The 20,433-nt window shown below is 41.7% G+C and overlaps 1 protein-coding gene across 1 annotated transcript in view; it reads right to left on the bottom strand.

Annotated features, from left to right (window-relative positions):
- Nucleotides 1–9,428: 9,428 nt before the first annotated feature.
- The window catches only part of LRRTM4 (leucine rich repeat transmembrane neuronal 4), a 224,012-nt gene continuing 213,007 nt past the window's right edge, over nt 9,429–20,433 (bottom strand). Inside the window, exon 4 of the mRNA XM_074852089.1 lies at nt 9,429–10,759. Within this exon, the coding sequence (XP_074708190.1) occupies nt 10,538–10,759 (222 nt within the window). The 3' untranslated portion in view covers nt 9,429–10,537. The remainder of the gene's footprint in view (nt 10,760–20,433) is intronic.

Here is a 20,433-nt window from a genome sequence, read left to right as displayed (position 1 = left end):
GAGAGGGAAAAGCACTTACAAACTCGATGGATTTGGTCTGCAGAAAAAAAAAGGGGGAAGGTAAGATTAAACAGCTTACCTGATAGCATGGATCACAGCTACCTTCCACCCATTCACATTACAGCTACTAAAGTGTACTTTAGCCACTGGTAAGGACTGATATGATGAAGTTTCAAGACCCACTTGCTCGCAGCCTCGTTAACTCTGGGATCACACACATCTGTGGAAGGTTAATATGAAACACCTGCTGGCCTCTGTAGCAGCACTTTACTCACCTGGCAAGTAAAATAACTGTTGAAAATAGGACTTTGCATTTACAGAGACACGCCCCCACACGTACCCCTGGGGCCTGTTCCTGCCCAGCACAGCAAGCTCTGCCTTGCCTGCTACCCAAAATCCACTCTGTATATAAAAGAGGAGCAGAAGCACCACATAAGATTCCTGCTGGGGCGAAATCACACGTCCCTCTTTTGACTTTACTCCCAAAACACAACCTGTGTAAAGGTCCTCGACACGGAGCCACTAAGAGATTTCTCCAGGGCACCAGCAGAGCATCGCTGTCAGCCCTCGCTCAGCTCTCCTCCCCGTAACGGATTCAATAAGCTGCTGCACACCCCATCTCGTTGCTAAGTTCAGGCCTGTGCATATATTTTCATGTCCTTATTAAGCTACCTGGCATGGGTGCAGATGGACATCGGTGCACAGCAGATCGGAATGCAGGTCTTCGAAGTGTACGACTGAAAGCTGAACGAGGAGTTCACACAAACTATATTCTGTGTAGCTTTAACAAGCATCCCTTTCCATCATGTACATCAGTTAATTTAACTCTGAACTTTCAGACACCACAGCACGGACTTCTACTACTTCTTCTACATCTCTATCAACCTGTCCTAACCGTCTGCCATTTACATTATTTATCAAAGTCTGACAGCGCTCCACCAAAAACATACGCTAAAACAGCCAGGCCTTGCCCAGAAGAGCTTGTCTTGTCATCGAAAAGATACAAGACACAACATGAGAGGAAAGCCAGGTGTGCCACAGGACATCTGTCAGAAGGTACCGGACAAGACAAATTCACTGCCTTTCAATCGATGAGCCTAAATGTATTATACTAATAATCTAAGACCTGAGGAGAGGTCAGGGATGCTCACAAGGAAGGGCTGGCTCCCTGCGGTGCTTCCTGAAGCTCTCCCTGTTACTGCATCCAGATTTCAAACTAATTTCCCGTGCCAGAAATACCTGACATTTCCTGGGCGCACTATCCAGGGCTATCACTCAACATTTTCTTTTGATGGTTATTGCCAGCAGGAGCCTGATAACACACACCAATCACACGAGTCCCGCGAGCTGCTATCCCCACTTCCTTCACTTGCCTAAAGGTTGTTCTTAGCAGCAAAGCAGCTAAGGAAATGCAAACGCACAATAAGCCGTAATGCATTTAGATAGCCCCATTTAGCTCAAACGCAGTTTTACCTCTACAAAGCTGTTCTCCAGAAGTCTGTTTTCAAAGGGAAAGTCAGAGCAAAAAGGAGCCACACAAATCCTGCCTAAAATTTCCTGAGAGAGTGCAGTTAGGATCAGAGCCATTTGTGTGCCGCAATTATTCACCAAAAACTTTATCAAATGTGATTAAATCGTATCAATTAACTGCCATCAACCAAGAGATACTAGAGCATCTAGGTACGTAGCTACGTACCCTAGCATCCTCTTGTTGATAGCAACTAATATGTTTTATTCTATTTATCCATCTTCACTAGGCATTAACACCTTTAAGTGTTTCTATGACCTCAGAGAGGTCATCCATCAAAAAGAGCCAACTCCTTATTTAAGAATAACTTCTCACACCTTAAGGAGGCTGTTTTATCTATGTAAACAAGCACATAAGTAGATAGGGACGCACGCTTTACAAACACTCTATTAGTACAAGTTATTTTAATTCCTACAGTTCTAAAACCAACTACATTTTCAGCCTCAATGAGTTTAAGGAAAAAGACGACTACATGCTGATCTACTGGACCAGAATGAATTTCAAGCACTACTTCAAAACTTATTTGCATAGATAAATATGAACTAGCCTGCATTTGCATCTCAACAGGTGCAATTTCACTTCTTTAAAGACTAAGGCCTCCTTATTTTGCTGTATTTTAAGAGTTATGTGCTTTAGGTACTTCTAAGCGCGTGGAAGTTCATTGCTGAGACATGTTGTTACAAAGCCCCCAGAGCAACCAAGAATGTGGTAACCACAGCCCCCGGGGCAGAGCAAAGAGCATGTGACTACCCTCAGGTGAAGGAATTTGGCCACTAACACAAACCTAGCCCTCCCCTCAGCTGTGTCTGACCTTCCAGCTGCTGCAAATCTGGGGTTTTTTTATAATCAACATGAAAACTCTTTGCTAAGGCAGTAAGTAACCACAGACTTTCTTTCAAACACATATTAATAATCCACTGTTTCTACAGAACACATTCTAAGACCTCTTAAGTGCTCCAGAAAGCACAGGACAGGCTTAAAAAACCTCAGTGTTTTCAGAAAGCTTAGCCCCTCTGTTATTTTAACCTCAAAGGTTTCACCCTAAGTGTTTCCAACTCTTCTGAGTCATTTGTGCTTTGCAGGGAGAGCAGAGGAAGGGATAGAGAAGTCATCTAGGCTATTAGGATCTTGTAGTGAAGTGAGAATCTCACAGCTCCTGGTACAATTTCTGTTTGTTTTTTGTTGTTTGGTTTGGTTCCACCCCCCCCCCCCCCCCCCCCCCCGAGGAAAAAGTGCCTGAAAACTTATAAATCTTTCAGGTCTCAAAAACTAGCCAAACAATGAGAAATGCATCACTTCAACAAAGTTTCTAAGAAGGCAGTCTGTATGGAAACAGGAGAGACTGACAACCAAGGGATGATAAAAAGAGGAAGACGTCGTCTCAAATTTGAAGGTGGAGAATGTGGCAAGGTCAACTGGAAGCGCAGGAAGAGCTTATGGCAGGGGTGGGCTGGGCACTGCTGTGAGCAGGCTGCTAAACTTAAGCTAATTGTTGATAAGTCACTCAGGGTTATCCTGTCCTCTCCAGCATCTCTAGTTACCTCCATTTACTGTTGGTTCCCAAGCCCTGCTACAATCATTTTTCAATTAAAAGGCACAAAACAGGGGCAGATTCAGTTCTAGACTGAACTATGACTGTGAACACCCAGCAGGTCGAGCACATAACCTGAGCTGGACCGCAAGCCCTTGTGACTTGGGCTAGTGAGAAAGTGAACTGTAAATCATTCCCAAAGCACTGGCAGATAAACTGTAAACTAATTAATATCAGAATTATTGATGCACAGCAAATATTGTGCAAAGAATTTATCTGAAACTCTGTCACCACTTTACTCTTTACAGCATTGATTTATAAATCATTGAACAAACAGTGCCATGTCCAATAAATACTTTATGAATGTTTGCCAACAATTTATCTTACATAATATGATATAAATACATTGCAAATACTGCAATGTTTGAGTACGCTGTTCATAAATTAAAACCTGCATACCATCAACTACAGTTTATAGAAACGTCCCTTCCTTTGCCCGATACAAGGAATTTAAAAAGGAATCTGGTCCTGCTCTTGGGGTGTAGCAGTAAAAAATACAACCCTTGCCACTGATTATTCACTTATGCTTCTCTCTACTACACCTCTGTTCTTATTATCAGCCAAGTTCTTCCTGCTGGGACTTTCTTGAAGTTTGGGAGGAGTTCCCCATAAACATGCACTATCTACAGGCTCCTCCACCTGAGTTTACGAGGAAAAAAGCTCCTTAACATTGCTTAGAGTGCTTTGGGATTGGCACTATTTTCTTTCTAACTAACTACTAAACATTCCTATTTCCAACACTTCTTACAGCCAATACCTTGTACACGTGCTCTTTTTAATGTCTGCATCCACCTGCTTTCCCTTGAATGATCCTCAGATAAAGAGTTCTTCAGGGAAAGATTATCTTTATCTTACATCCTCTACAGCAGCTAGGACTATGGACCCTGGATCCAGGACTGGGGTCATGCGTGGGGTAAACACAAGTATTAACTCAAACAAGGTCTGATTCATTTTCTTATTACATCTCTGAAATGCCCAGTGCTCTAACCTGTCCAGCTTCAGAGAATACATGAGAAATATGCCTAAATCAGTCAAACTTTCTTCATGTCTGCCATAACCTCCAAAATGTCCTGTAGGTCCACATATGTCCAGAGGAAATGACAGATCCCAAGGTTGGGAAGTGCTCCTGTGCTCAGCTTGCCTAAGCTCCTGCACTGGGCAGGCCAGCAGAGCTCCCCCAACCCGTGATCCCGTGGTCACTGGAGCCACAGGAACGTCTCCCGTCAGGCGCTGGGCAGGTTAAAACTGGGAGGTTAACTCTGTGTTCAGCAGCAAGCTCATCTAGATGACCTCCAGAGGACCATGCCAACCCACGTTTTCCTACTATTCTAGGATTTCATTTGGCCAGCTCTCTTGCTTTTGATGAATGAAATGTTCAAATGCAGTTAAATTCAATCTTTCCCTGAAAATTCAACCTGAGTCAACAAGCAAGTCACAAGATGGTGACTTATGATATGTTGTGCTCTAAATTGCTGCGACATGCTTTTTTTTTTTTTCAGCAGAACACTAACATCCCTGTATACGTTAGCCTGCTCTCTTTTTCAACTCTAAATCCCAGAGAGATTAGAGAGTAAAGCTGAGCGAGGGCTAACAGCAATCCCAGGAGGACTTTGGAGGAAAACGCTTTCTTTTTCCTTTTTCATCAGCCTATCAAGATCCCCTAATTCCTGCTGTTCTGAGAACACACTTTCAGCAAGTAAGAGTGCTTCAGATCACTGGGGAGTCCCAAGCACTGATTGAAAGTCACAAGCTACCATAGTTTTTGCATTATCAAGTTGATTTTGCTTGCCTTTTTAATATGCAAAAATATCACTGGGGGGTGACAGGGAAGGGGGGAAGACACGGAGGGCTTCTTTGACTTTATTAGTTATTTTTGTTTCACTTGCACCAAAAGTTATCACTGAGACCAAGGCTGCACTGGTGCAAAATGCTGGGCAGAGGATGCAGGCTCTGTCCTGAAAAGCTCACAACTTTGTGAGATGTGCTAACACCTAGGAAGGCATTAAAAAAGTCAAGTGGCATTCCCAAGGTCATATAGTAAAGCAGTAGCAGAGTCAGAAACCCCTGACTCCGCACAGCTGAGGCAGCAGGTCCCCCCAGAGCTCCTGCAGTCGTTACTGCAATGAGCTGTCTGAAAGACCATCGCTTCACCACCGACAGGGCCAGTCGTTTTCTCCCTAGTGGCCACAAGAATGCAAGAGGAATAAGATCTACTACCTGGCCAGGTGGTAGCTGATCACCTGCATCTTGCCTCCGTGAGAGGCAGAAACTCCTGAGTTACTCAAGGCTGCCTTGCAGATGCACAATGTTTCAGCTGCTACTGAGATTGGAATGACTCTCTTCCTTTTCTGCCCAATTTTGGAGATTTCCTAGAGAAAAAAAAAAATCCCAAAATTACTAAAAGAAGCACGAATTCATTTAGCAGCTTATTTGTAGCTATTTAGAGAACTCATCTTACCTGTAGTTCAATCACACCGCAAAAATAAACAAGAAATTATATAGATATTGCTCACTTAATTTTTAAAGTCACCTAAATAATTGCCTAGGGTGATGTATCTTAAAGCCACTGAAGCCCATCACGTCTCCAAAGCTAGCAGATAATGTTCACATCCATCTCTGCAGTTCACTGAAGACCTCAGAAGTGCTGAGCCAGCACCGGAGGGCTGCTTGGCAGCCACTCTGTGAGAGAGAACCCTGTGATCTGCCTGCCTCAAATGTAGTTTTATTTTCGCCGTACTAGAATATGTCTTAGCATAGTAATGACAAAGGTGTAATGTATCCCTTGACTCCAGTAATGACTGATATAATTCTCTTCTGTAGACTAATTTACTTTAACCTGCCTATGTATTATTAAAATGCCAGCCACCAGGGCATCAAAGCAAATAATGGGCATTAAGTGAAATAACTGCACAAGAAACAGATGAAGGAATACTTGGTACTGCTACTCCACTTAGGACCTGAAACTGCCATGGTTTTGGGTTTCCTTATTCTGCATTTATCTACCTACTTAAGTCTTTCTGTTTAACTCTTTTACCAATCCAGAGTTGGGGTGGCTGTATTTTTAAGGAAAGGGCTGGTTTATTCTTATGTGCCATTGATAAATACACTCACTAAAATAATGACAATCAACTCTCATCTTTCCAGGGATGAGCAGGACTCTCTGATGATCAGGAAGAACATTTTCTGCTCTCGCAGGGCACTGGGCAACATAGTGTATCTCTAAAAACTGTCTTTCCCCCTGTTTTCTGGGGAGCAAGGAGAGATTTTAATTCTTGCCCTCTAACAAGCCCAAACCCAACCAAGTCTGCCAGAGCCTTCTTTATTGCTCTTAGTGTTATGAGGGAGGCATTCCAACGCTTGTGCATGGGCAATAATATCAGGCAGGTAATTTCTTTTTCTTAATTTAAGGCAAGGTTCCAGCTTGACGGACTCACAGCCTTATCAAACCCCCTTTCCTTTATATAGGCTTAAAAAAGTGACTAGTGACATAGAAAGGAGCCCAAGTGCGAGAACCATCTAAAAATGAATAACCTTCAGTATGTAGTACATTAGACCCTTAAATCTTCATGCAGCTCAAAAATATCTATAAAAGCACCAGATTTTCCATGTACAATGTGCCAAATTCCTTCAGGGACTTTTTCCAATGGGGAGTCAAGATAATATTGTGTTTATCAATCTTCAGAACACTCTCAATTCATTACGGAAAAGTACAGCTTATTCCAAAAGATTTCTAAATCTCAGAGCAAATTATTGCCAGTCTTGGAAATAATTCCAAGCAGCAGACTGCTTTTACAGGCTCTTTTTCCTTGGTTGCAGATCCTGCCCACAGCATTATCAGGACAGTGTAATTTCAGTGCCCTACTGACATTTGCAAGACAATTATTAGCTAGAGAGACAGGCAGCAGTCAATTTTTTTCCCAAAGTCTTCCAGAACCTGTTATTTGGTCGCATCAGTTGTTGTCTTTTGCACAGCACAAAGTTCAACAGCTTTGGTCTGAAGGTCAGCCTGATTTTTTTTCTTCTTGTCTGGATACTGCACAACCGAGAGCTCTCCCAGCAGGACCGCAGCCTTCCCCGGGAGCTCTGCGGCACTCGGCACGCACGCACTGTGCAATGACCATAAAGATGCCACCGCCAGCAAACATTCCGTAATGACTCCTCTTCAGTAACGCCCTATTTGCTGCTTGCTGGGAGAGGAATCGTTAGGGACGCTGCAGAAAGTTTGTATTTCTTGGGTCTTACCTGGGCACCTGGTGAGTTGCTCCATCCTCCCTTTCAGAACAGTCGCTTCCCTCACAAGAACTGTACGAAGAGGAGTAGAAAGACCTTCCCTAAGAAGAGTTTGGACATATTTTGAAGCTGAAATTGTAATATAATCATGTGATTCCAGGAATTGATACTTTAAAAACAAAAAAACCAAATATGAAACTCGTTACAGAAGACTGGAGATGAACATATTACAATCTTGGGTTTTTGCATTACAGTTGAAGAGTAAGTTTGCTACCAAATGTCTTTGGCTTTAGTCGCAGCCGTGGTAGTTCAAGTTCCAATTTCTGGTACATCTGGAGTCCCAGACGGGCTTGTATAGAGCCCTTTTAGTTTGATCACCACAACCAACATCAGCTCAGGACATGCTGCAATGACTTCTGCTTTGATCGAAAGCAATCCATGACATAAATATTTAGCTCTTCATGACCTTTAGCACTTAAGTAAGGTCTTCACACCTTCAAAACATTCTTGGAACGTTACCTCCTTAATTGTCAAGAATACAAAGGAAAGTTATAGGGTTCTTGCCCAAACTGGCATCAGTGTATAAACAGCAGAAACTCAGTGACATTTCAGGAAGAAAAGCACGAATTCATCCAGGAGACTGTGCACACAGCAGTATATTTTGTTCTCCTTGGGCAGCACAATTCCCAATAACCGCAAAGAAAATCTATAATCTGAGTCTAATGCCAGTTCCAAACATCCTCCAAACCAATGTGAAAATTAAGTTATTTTGAAATCAGGAAATGAAAAAAGGGGGTTTGTTTAATTTTACCTTCCCTTTCAGTAGTTACAGAGTTGCTTTTCCCAGAGTGTGGGGGGAAGTTGCATTGTTGAGGATTATAAATGGAATTAAAAAATAAACAGCTACTCTCCAATATTCACATGACCCCAGCAGCTGGGGGTTTAAGGAAAAAACATATGAAAAGACAATAAGTATTCCTGCTTGACATTTCCTTCTCTGGTTTTGCTAGATACATAACTGCCCTCTTAAAAACTGAACCAGAATTATACAACTGTCTTTAATGAACCTTATAATAAAAACATTACCATTCTCATCCTTTAGGAGCATGGGAATGCCATTACACTTTTGATGCTCACTGAAATGTATTCTGCTGCTGATCCAGAGCCCACAGGAATCAATGGGAGTTCTTCCATTTTCAGCTCAATAGGCTGTGGGTCAATGTTTTAAACTCTATTTGAAGGAAACTAGTGTTTCGAGCAGCTTTCTCCCTCCATCCGTAGCACTGCTAAAGCTGACAGATATCAAGATGTCTAATCGAGCTGGCTGTAAACTCATCACCTAGCCTTTCACTCCATTTTCTTTTCATTTCCTGCCTAACACTTAATTCTAAATACGTTACCTTCGATGCATCAAGTTGACTTTGTAGGTCCATGTTTCCCTGCAAGCTGCCTAGCACACAGAATGTGTACCTCCATACATAGTCCTCCTTTCCTTTCAGAGAAAAATATGTAAGTATTTCAGGTGAGAAACACGGAAGACAATATAACACCGTCTATGTGATACAAGACTCAGCACTTCCAGAAATTCATTAAGCCCTTACCTTGTGGCCAAGTGTACTTCTCATAAACACACCCAATAGAAACACTTGAAACAATCACAAAATTCATTATGTCCTAAAGCCCACTGTTGTATAATTTACCCTCCAGGTAAAAACTTAAACCTTATGTTCTAATCGGAATTGGTTCAGCTTCAGCTCAGGGTTTGACTGAAAAGTCTGCTTTCTGATAGAAAAAACAACAAAAAAACCCAACACCTTTAATAAAAAAAGGCTTCTTTCTTTCTTTCTTCTCCCTTTTCCCCTCCCCCAGGCCCATGGAGGTATTCTGATAAAATCACCTCTTAACCTCTTCTTAGACAAGCCAAATAAATTGAGCTTCTTCACACTCAGGCTTTTTAAACCTCAAAACAATTCCTTGAGCTCCTTCTAAGAGGCGAGAGAGAGGTGAAACAGGACAAAGCATTGTTCCCTCCGTCCACGGCGTCACCGTGTCACACATCCAGAGAAATCATTCAAACAGTAGCTTGGCTGTGGTGTCCCAACCACAAAATAGTATGTTTATTTTTTCCACCACTTTTTTTGTTGTCATTTTATTGATAAAAACTACACAAAAACTAACTGATCATAATAATTAATTAAAAAAACAAAAAACAATGTTACACATTCGCCTGTGTTTTAGAAATTGTGTCAGCCAGTGAGTTTCACCAAATACTCTTGCTTTAAAAGATTTTCCTTCTGATCCGTTTCAAGCACATCACTTCCATTTTGGTTCCCAAACGTCCATTAATTTTGCTTAACAAGCACCGCTGGACTGTAAATATCAGAGTCGTTACTCCGTTGCATGTTTTCCCCTTTTTTAGAGCCCGAAAAGTAATTATAGTGTCAACAATGAAGCACAATGAAGATAGTAAAAATCAAAAGCACCCTCCATAGTGTACAGCCTGTGTCTTAAATGTACATGCACCCAAGTTTCTTTGTTTCTGCTGCATCAATTGCCAATGTCCTTTTGGTTCAACATAAGCTTTAATGCCCATGTCTGAAGTTTGAAATATTAGCGCTTGACCACTAAAAAAAAAAAACCAACCAGAAAACAAACCCCCAAAAGAAAAAAGAAAATATATATCTATCTTTTGTTTGTTTAAAAAGAACAAAAATATTAAACAAATCTTTGAAGAGTAATAAACACTTAATAAGGAAACATGGCTGACCCACCCCACCCAAACCCTTGCCCTCCCCACCCCCTTTATTTTTACCTGTGGTTCTCCTTCCCTGGAACCGTGCAATGTAGAAAAATCAAATATACAAACAAAACTCTTAATCCATCCCTTTATGTAGCTAGAGTGAAATCTATTTTTTTTTTTTAATAAGAACTTGACAATCTCTCTTTAATATTTACATTGAGGAATTTGTTTGAAAGTTTAAAGCAAAGAAAATCCTGAAGTTCTCAGTGTGTACTGCAAGATAGCATTTCCACAGTCTGCGGAGTTTGCTTTATCCCCTTCCCTTTGTCTGTGTTGGAACATTTGTAACTGGAATGGTAGATTTGAGTTCCTTGCCCTGGTCTCTTCTGAGATGAAAGGTCCCTCAGAAGACCTCCCCACTCCGCCCCCCGAAGCAGTCGTCTCCGCGTTAGTTTGGTATTCTCTCAATGTAAATGGCTGGAGCAGCCGAACGCGCGATCGTAGCTATGAAGCTGTGGTCTCGACTGAGTTCCAGGTTGGTTGTCTCAGCCTGCTCCCGGGACATGGTGTCGTACCCCTTATTTACATGGAGAGGCTTATGAGCTTGGCAGTATCCGATCACTGGCTGGTCGTAACTGTAATAGGGTAAAGTCTTCATGTGGTGAGGAACCTGCACCAGAGAAACAGAGATCAAAAGAGAGACAGACGTCAGTGGCGCGTGCTTAGTCACGCGTTCGTACAGCATCTATCGCAACGCGGCCTCAACCCCCCCGGTGCTCAGCACGCCGCGTTCACCACACAGTTCTTGCGACAGGATAAACCTTTGAGGCTGCCAGGTTGCCCCCGGCACGCGCGGAGCCCTCTGGAACGGGGCTACGTACGTGCGTGCCAGCAGCGGGTCCCCACGCGCGGAGGGACGTTACATCTGCTGAGAGCCTGAGCAATCCCAGGCTGGTCCGGGCCCTCCACAGGGAGCCGAAGGCAGATTAGAGGGGGCTACTCTCCATTTCTGTGGTTGCGGGCAGATTTCCAAAGTGGTCTCGCGTGCTGCATTCTGACCTCTTTTGGACACTCCGGCTATGAAGGGTAAACTGGAAGCTGCTGGTAATAGCAACCTTTTAAAAACTGGCCCTTCTTCCAGCGCTTCAAAAGGGGCTGAGCATTTCTACAAAACTCAGACCAGCCCGAGCGTGTCAAAGGCCCAGAAAGCCTGGCTGCCAGCATGTCTAGCTTTCAGCACAGCTGGAACACACCTTTACTTCTTCTGTGACAAAGCTGCTTGCCCAAGGTCCCGATTTCCTGGGTTCTTCATCTCACAACCTCACCAAGAGAAACCCTATCAAAGCAGCTCAACTGATGCTCGCTGGAGCTGAGCAGATCCCCACCTTGTAAGAATGGCCACGTACTTGAAAAGTCTGCAAAATCTATCCTGAATCGCATCTCTCTTCTTTATGTAAATACTCAGAAACTGCCAGCCCCCCACCTTCTTTTTTTTCCCATAAATGTTCTATGCTTGCAAATGTTAATCCTACAACTAAATATGATTTATGGCACAACATCAGATACAAATCTTCGCAGATAATTTTATCATCTGCAAGAGATGAGCTGATCAAGTAGAAAGAAATATGCTCTTAGGGAAAAAACCACACACTGCAGGAGATACAGGCAAGAGTTTATTCTAACACTGCTAGAAAACCTGGGCTCATTATAGCTGGAGATATCCTACACATAATTTAATCTTGGAACAAATGGCTTTTTATTTTCCATGCCGAACTTTAAGCGAAGACTACATAGCTAATTTGTCACAAATTTCCATTGTATGGCACACTTCATTCAAAAAGGTATGAAAAAAGCAAAGGCATTAAGACTAATTATAAGTTTTGCAGGGTTAGAGTTCCTCTTGCATTTGGATCTCAGCAGTTAGATTCCTCCCCCTGCTTCTCTGCAGAATGCTGGAGAGAGTCCAAAACTCTTCCACTAGCTGGAATTCAGCTGAAAACGTCATTTTACGTGACAGCTGAATGGCAGGAACGCAGAAGACAAGCTGCTCAGTAGAATTTGATGGGACAACTGTGTTCACTTGTGGATCAAATTCAGCCACAGTGCAAGAAACTGTAACTCCCTTTGGATACAGTAATATCTGTGCCAATTCGTATCAGGGCTTGAATTTGTCCTCAGCCTTTAAGGCAGCTCTTTATGATTCTATAAAAGCCAAGGACTGTTTGTGTTCTGGAGAGTTGAGAGATTGAGGTCCCGGCTTTACAGCAATAATACACAGTACATTAACCACCCGAGTCCTGTGTGCAGCTCTGTTTGCTTGTTTTCTCCCCTTCTCCAAACAGGAGTCAAAAGGATCAGGATCTCAGCAACATCCCTAAACGGTGGATAAACACGCTTCCTCTTCAGCTGTTTCTCAGTAGTTTTATAGAATCTTTTGCTTGTTTTCACTTAAAACTTTGAGTGTGTCTGAAATCGTATTAGTAAGGGTCACCACGCCATGTGTGTGGAGGGAAGGTGGATATTCTCTATCAGTGTAAAAACAAAACAGAACAGGTTTTCAAGCAACCCATGAGATTAAGGAATTGTAGGTTAATTTGTAGAAAACATTTCTAGGATAATGAAGCCCAGTAATGGATCTGCACCTCCCTGTTCTTGGGCCTGGCCCTCATACTACTCTTCTTCTCCCTCTTTTCAGTGTTCCACTAAGGGAAATTAAAAAAATAATTGTGTCAAATGACTGTAAGAAGCATTATCCTTGAGGTACCGCCAATAAAGACTGAATGAAGAAATGTCAACAACCCCTGCCCCCAAGTTACTTCTTGTGGTGCCTCAAGAACTGAGGTACCAACCATACAAACAACACAAAAAAGAACCTTCTGGATCAAAGTGAAGGCCTCCAGGCTCTGGAGACTGTCCCCACAAAATGGAGTGTCCCTTCCTTCCCTGAAACTACTTCTCTGAAATGTAACGTTGCATTTTCAGAAAGACATGAGGGATCAGTTTGCATTTACAGTGAAGTGACCAAACGTGAAACCTGAGCCCACAAAAGCTTTTTCAGGACACGGCCTTGACTGTAGAAACTATCCCAAATGTGGGTGCAATTGTACCACTACTCAGTTTGATGCAAGCGAAAAGGATGGGAAATACTGATGACATTGTTCACTCTAGACAAAGCTGATATTATATTTTTTCCTGGATCAGAGATCAACAAAACATTTAAGAACACCTAAGTTGCTGAAAATTAATTTCAGAAGTACTTTTGCTCCAGGTTCTGAAGTAACTTCTTTTTTTGTTTCATTATGGCTATGGAACTAATGCCTGAGATACTGAGAGATGTGACCTTGGACAAGTCACTTTATGAGCTGGAAAATGAGAAAATTAAGTCCTGCCCCTGCTTGCCCTTGGAGACTAGAGCTCTTTGAAGCAAGGGCTGTTTGTGCAGGGACTAAAACAACACAACTCTAACCTAAGCTGGGGCCTTTCAGCTGCCATGGCCTCCAAGAGACAAAAAAGCCGATGACTAGAGCGAAAAAAATCCAAACGCTAAATACCTCAGCAAATAAGTACAGCCTCTGGGATTCTCTCATCTTTATCTCAAGGTCTTTTCCACAGAAGACACATTTTTCACTAGCTAGAAAGTGGGAGTAAGGCTGAGAATTTACCTGCCAGCAAATCAAAGGCAGAGCCAAGAACAGAACTGGGATCCCCTACAGGGTGTCCTTCACTGTCTCCTCCATTGCACTCTGCTGCCACTAACCGCAGCCACTCGTGCTACAAAACTCTTTAAATTTAGTTTTGGAAGAAGTTATATTGTAAATGAAGATAAAGCGTTGCTCACGTGGGAACACAACAGATACAAAACTCTTTCTTTCATATCATCTGTCGTAACATCTGATTCCGCTCTTGGCTTTGGGTGCTCACTCCCGGTTATGCCCCGTGACAGCCCGGTCTGGTGCAGCCAGGGGAGCTCAGAGGTGGGACACAGAACGCCAAGATGTAGATGATGCATGTGTCTGTTCACAGCATTTTCCGAATAATTCCTATTTTAATTTCTAAAAACATCACTACCTAATACTTACTTGAAGGATTAAAACTTTTGGCAGTAGGAAAAACATAAATCAACAAGAAAAGGAACTCGAGAGTCACTGGTGTACACGTGATGGATGTTTTGGTTTTAGGCCATGTGTGGCACCAAGTAGGATTGTCTTCTGCTCTAATGCCTTACAGTAAGCGACCACACTTCTATCCAGCGTTGCAGATAGTTAATTAAGTCAGCGAACGAATCTGTGCTTTGAAGAAAGCCCTGACTTGTTTACGCAATGAGCTTACTGCCCTACAAGCACTGTAAGCGTTCAGCGCGTGTTCTGGGCTAATGGGCTGGATTAGTTGGCTGGTGTTGACTTCTGAAGTCCACACCTCTGTAGATCTTCACTCTAAATATAATAAACATCGCATTTTAGCAGCCACACACTTCAAACAAAGGTTCTGTTACAAGCAAAAATTACATAAATCCTCAGCTGCAGGAGGAAGACAAAAGATTTAGCGGTGGAAATTTAAGAATGCAAATCTTCTCTTTCGCAGTCGAATTGACACTGGAGAGGTTAACAGCCCAACAGCCCTGCTGCAGCATAACAACGCCCCTCAAAACAAGTTGGACTAACTTGAGTTTACCTGAAGTTCAGTGAAATTCTGGCCTGCATTAATGTTTCTCAACATTCCCCGTCCGCTTTTCCTTTGACATTCAACAGCGGCGTTCAGATAAACCCTCAGTCATTCCAACACGCAGATACACGTATCCACATTCCAATGCAGGTGTTTTGTCTTTTTGATTTAACACTGCACTGAATTTTACCAGCAGCGTTGCTCACTTATGTCAGAAATACTGGGAGGTAAATTAGCTAACATTCTATAAATTTCTGATTATTATTACACAAGAAAGTTCTATTTAAAAATGTCAGTGGTAAGAATTCAGCTTGAACTGCTTCTCACAGGTGCAAACCTAGATTTTTACCAAAACATCAATAAAAATCCTTATTCTGGAGCTTGGAAAGTATCTCAGTAAAGATGTAACCTTACAATATAGCCACTAAATCTATGGAGCTTTAAAGAATATTGGATTGGGCCCTAAGTGAACATCAAGTGACCTTATTTCTAAAATACTTTTCTCTCTCTCCCACCTCTCACAGAATGTTAAACATGCTCACACACTCTTAATCTCTTGGGCTGCCTCCTAACAGGACACTTCAGACAACCCAAAATCCGGTCCTGGTATGGACTCCAAGGTATGGCACCTCTCTATCAAGCAATGCCAAGGGTTGAACACAATACCAAGTTCTTCATCCTGACTACAACTCCTGCTTAAGTATTTTCTGCTGTGCTCACAGCAACAGACTTACTGCAGTGAAGACTAGCTGAGGGTCAGACAGAGATTAACTCTCTGTCTCACTCAGAACCACTTGCAGTTCAGCAAGATCTAATCACCAGCAGTCCCAGGTTGAAATAATTTCCCAGCAAACTGTTAAATTGAATTTTGGAAACACAGGTTTTCAGAACAGATCTATTTCATGTTGGAAACAGTATGAGTTTTTTCTTTATGCTCAATTTTGAAGAAAGATCTCCCACCACTCATTATCCTGCAGAGAAGGAAATTCTTTACTGAGAAATATGAATAGCCGTGGACATCTAAGTGACACACTACCAGAATTATCAACAAGCGGATGGAAATGCAACATAAGGAAGGATTGACAATCCCCACACAGTTTCTGGGGGGAAGTCCATGGTGGGATGGAGTGCACTTTATTTTTTTCCCTGAATGGAGAATGGTGTAAGGGCCCAAACTGTCACAGGATCCTCAGACAAGTAACTGCTTTGGCAAGGACCTAAAACCTGGAGCCTGGCAATCGAAGTGATGTACTTTCTGAGAACCAGACTGTTTCAGCTGTCTCAGTCTGGGTAGCTGGGCTTTACACATTCACTGTTTAGACACTGCAGTTTATATGTCTTCAATTCTGCTGCTTCTGTTTTCAAAGAGAAAGAACACTTTGTTTCTAAAACTAAAGATGTGCTCCATTCATCCTGATGGAAAATGCGATAGGACAACCACCACTGTCTTGCAGCAGACACATTTTCCTTCTAAAAACCAGAACATGAATATTCTTGGGCAGTTGAACATTATCTGATTTCACATTCGCTGGTACTCTATAATCCAGGTAAACTGATTTGTGGGTAAATCCTTGACTAGTTAATGATTACGTGATAAAATTACACGCAACTTTAGAAGTTGTCCGTATGTAGTAGAAACTCAGAGTTACAGAATATGGAAGCTATGTTTTCTCATTAGTGCTAATATTTAGTCTCAGAACACCATGACTTCATTGCTGAATTAGCATCATAGCTGTTGATAAATCAAATTCAGAGTTCATTTTAAAGCCTATCATAATTTAGAGTAAAAATAACAAGATATACTATCATAGCTTTACGATTAGTGAAGCGCACAGCTTCACCTTAGAGATAGATTGATTAGGCACATTAGGCAGATATAGCTCGTATAAACAATTTCAGTGGATTTCACGCTGCTGAAAAATCACAGTTAACAACCCTGGAACATCCCCTTGGAGTCAGCTCAGAAAAACATTCCTGTTCAGGAAAATGCACAATCACACACTTCCTATTAAACCCATTAAAAAGGGCAAATGCAGACACTGAGTTAGTTCTGAAATACAAATGGGTACGTGTTTTCTTCTGTTTCCAACTGGAACAAACACAAAAGTGCCTGGCTGGTTTTTAAAATAAGCTTTTTGTTCTGAAATTCATGTTTCCTAAGGTAATTCTCATACTGACACAAAAGTCAAAATCTCATTTATTAAAAAATTCAGCACTCAGATGTCCGAGTGATCTGTTAGGAGGTGGTGTGAGGTTTTTATGAGTACTGGTTGTACTGAGGTTGTCTGTGTGACATCTGAGCATTTCAGGAAAATTGTCAACTTGATTTTTATGTGAAGGTCTTCAAAATCTTTAATTAGCCCAGGATTTCTAAGAGTTACAGATCCCACTGGGAACTTTGCCTGAGGTTGGTGAACCTACATTGGGCATGAAGCGTTGAGCAAGAATCTTCTGGTAGCTTGAATTGTCGGCGCAACTCCCACAATCGATTTCCTGCAATTTCAAGTCCAATTTCCTTCCCACTCCAGACAGAACATTCTTTGCCTCCTCTATTTCCCACCAAATCAGATTAATGTCCACTGGGAGAGAAGAGAGACAAGAAGGAAGCCTCAGTCTGTAGCTAAGGGTCCCACGCTACATGGTAGTGAGCTCACTGCTCTGAAATCATTAACGTCGTGATGAGATCCACCAACTCTGTAGCTACCAGTTTTCTCCAAGAAACTGAGGACATACTGCTAAACATCCACAGAGGATTGGTGTTCCACTAGGATGTGTAATATTGTCAGTTCCTAATCTCTTGCACGCTTGTACATATACATACAAGCTTGCATATATGTTCTTAAGTCAAAGTGCTGTACAAAGTAAGCTTGTCTTGTAAATAAAGCACAGTATCTCCTTGGATTCACTTCTTTGCACTCTTTTTTTCCATGTCTATGCTTATGTCCACCCTACAAACGGATCTTATGAGCATCCTGCATCCAATTAGACTTGGATCCTACCAGTCCAGCTGCATCGGGGGCTCATGCTGGGTCCTGCCAGGCCCAGAGCTTCAGGTGTTGAACACGCTTCAGACCAAAGCGCCCAGCGCATTTACCAGACTGCAAAAACGAGGCAAAATGAGCAGTGAGCAGCCAGGACAAACCCTGCCCTCCTGAGCAGATCTGAGGATTAAATCAAGGTCTTAAAAAACCAAGCCTGAAATCTTCTGAAGGCTGTAGGGGTTGGGCACCAGATGGTTTCTTCAACACCTGGAAATAAAAGGTTGTGGTTGGCAGGTCTTAGACCATGTTCTAGTAAAAAAAAGTTGGTATCAGTGGAAATTTGGAGCCTAAATACTATGAATGACTGACAGATGGGTCATTAATCTTACTCAATTTTTGTATTTCTGGCTGGGAAAATGGGATCCCAACGTTGACAGGGGCTGTCAGAAGAGAGGTCTTCGTTCGAAAAATGTAGAGAAACAACAGACAGAGGACACAGGGCAGAAGACAGTGCAGCCATCAGCTACTTTTGCATGTCCTATTCAAGGTCTGTTTATAGTTCATAAAAAGTTAACTGAGAATTAATAACTACAGGAATTAAATAAACATCATTGTATTAGATATGACAAGCATTTTAACTAATACATTAGATGTCATGTTAATAAGCAACTTAGGGATATATGGGACTATATAATACTCTACAAAATTGATTGATTTGATATAAAACAAAGTTAATTAAAATATATCTATTAATTTCTTACGTGGCATTAAAATATTCACCAACTTTTAAAACCATCTATAAGCTATACAGGGTATACCATAAAGGCAGAATTTTATGATTTATTCAGTCATCCCTCCAGAGTGTATTTCATGTTTTAAACCCCTATATAACATCACCCTGTCAGTTCCACTGACACTGTGAACTGGATTTTAAGCTTCCCTTTCCTTCCCTACAGATAACTTCCTAATCCTTCTATCCAATCACACAAACGCCTTTGCCTTTACAACCAAACCTCTCCATGGACTGTTTAACTAAGTGTGCTTTTCTAGAGATCAGGAGAAAAATCATGCACACCCCACTGCTCCCTCTATGGGCAGATTTGATCTTTCAATCAGTAAATGAAAAGGTTTCCCTAAAGGAAACTCCCAGAAAGAAGAAAGTCTTCTAAGCCTTGTTATTGTTCCTTGGGCAAAATATTTCTTTTAAATTGCTTTATCTGCTTTTTATGGAGTATCTGGCTCCTGACAAAAAGGTCCACTGATGAAAAACTTGAAGTGAGATTCACAGTAACCTTCGATTTTCCGCCGTGCAAGGCCGATAAAATAAACAAACTATCTAGATATTCTAATTGGAAAGCCATTAATATTGCTTTCAGAGCTATTAGGATAATTTCCTATAGAATTCAATAGAAATAGAAGCATGGTGGTTCAAAACAATTTTTACATTGCTTAGGGACAGAAGATTAGTTTTTCAAAAGCGATGCAACACGTTGGAGCAGTTACCCATCTACAGGCAAACAGCTCCCTATGGTGCCTCTCCACATCTCTGGGTGCCTAAATACACATACCTGCAAAGATGTAGTCTCTTTTAAGGCAGCTCAGCTTTCATTTAGAGACTTTAAAAAGCTGTATTCTCACGAGGAACTTCTGCTCCCTATGCATTGCATTAAGAGCTGGAACGCGCAGATCATTTGTGCTTAACGTATCAGGACCAGACAAAGGTCCATCTAGCCAAGTCTCCAAGGGATCAAGAAGAAAGAGCAGAGCACAGGTCAACAATCTGGTAATAACTTCCAGAGAGCATTCTCCTGACCTCCAACACCCCCAGCTTCAGTTAGCTTTCTAAATTGCTGGTATTTCAGGCCCAAAATGCTACGGAGCTGGACCATCCAACGTATTTAAGAGCCTGAAGCATCCTCACAGGCCCTAGGTCCAGTGCAGCATTTGGGAAACAGAGCACATTGCGTCTGTCAAAAAAGAATTATGAGAATAAGGGAAAAGGTAGAGTTGTTTTTCCATGCAGTGATCAGAAAGATGGCAACCTGCTCCATCCATTACTCACAATAAATAAGTACAGTATTTAATATGAACATCTGATAACGTTGCTGCCACAGTGACAAATGAAGGCGCTGGAATATGAGTGAAATAAGTCTTTGTCTTATATTAAAATACTGCCTTTTCATTAGATCTGCCTGGAATTTATAGTGCGCAGAAGAGCTATCCAGAAATTGATGGCTTCTTTAAAGACTTTTAAATACTATTTAAAGTTGTACATGGATTCTGTACATCAAGAGACCAAAAATGTACTTCATAAAGCTGGAGAAACGTGACTCAAATTGCACAATATTTTGTCCTCAAGACATGAGTAAGTATAAACAAGGCAACATGATGGCTTATGATTAAAACCCACACCCGTGCTAGAAGAAAGGGATCGTGGGTGCCTTATACTGATAAAAGAAATAGAAGATTTCTCTTCCATGTTATCTAGCTATACTATACCCAAAAGGTTTTGACTGGAGTCAGATAACAGTCAACCCATCTTTGATTTAAAAAAACGTTCAGAGCCACATTTATAATTGGCACTAATTCCATTTAATACATCAATATTAATTATACAGATAGTATCCAGTCCCTGCATCACCAACGAGCTATAACGACAAAGTCCTTCTCCTCTGTCATCACTTAAAATTCAATGCTCAAC

This window comes from Strix uralensis, chromosome 28 (assembly GCF_047716275.1).
Source record: "Strix uralensis isolate ZFMK-TIS-50842 chromosome 28, bStrUra1, whole genome shotgun sequence".
NCBI lineage: Eukaryota > Metazoa > Chordata > Aves > Strigiformes > Strigidae > Strix > Strix uralensis.
This window is presented reverse-complemented; position numbering and strand designations above follow the sequence as displayed.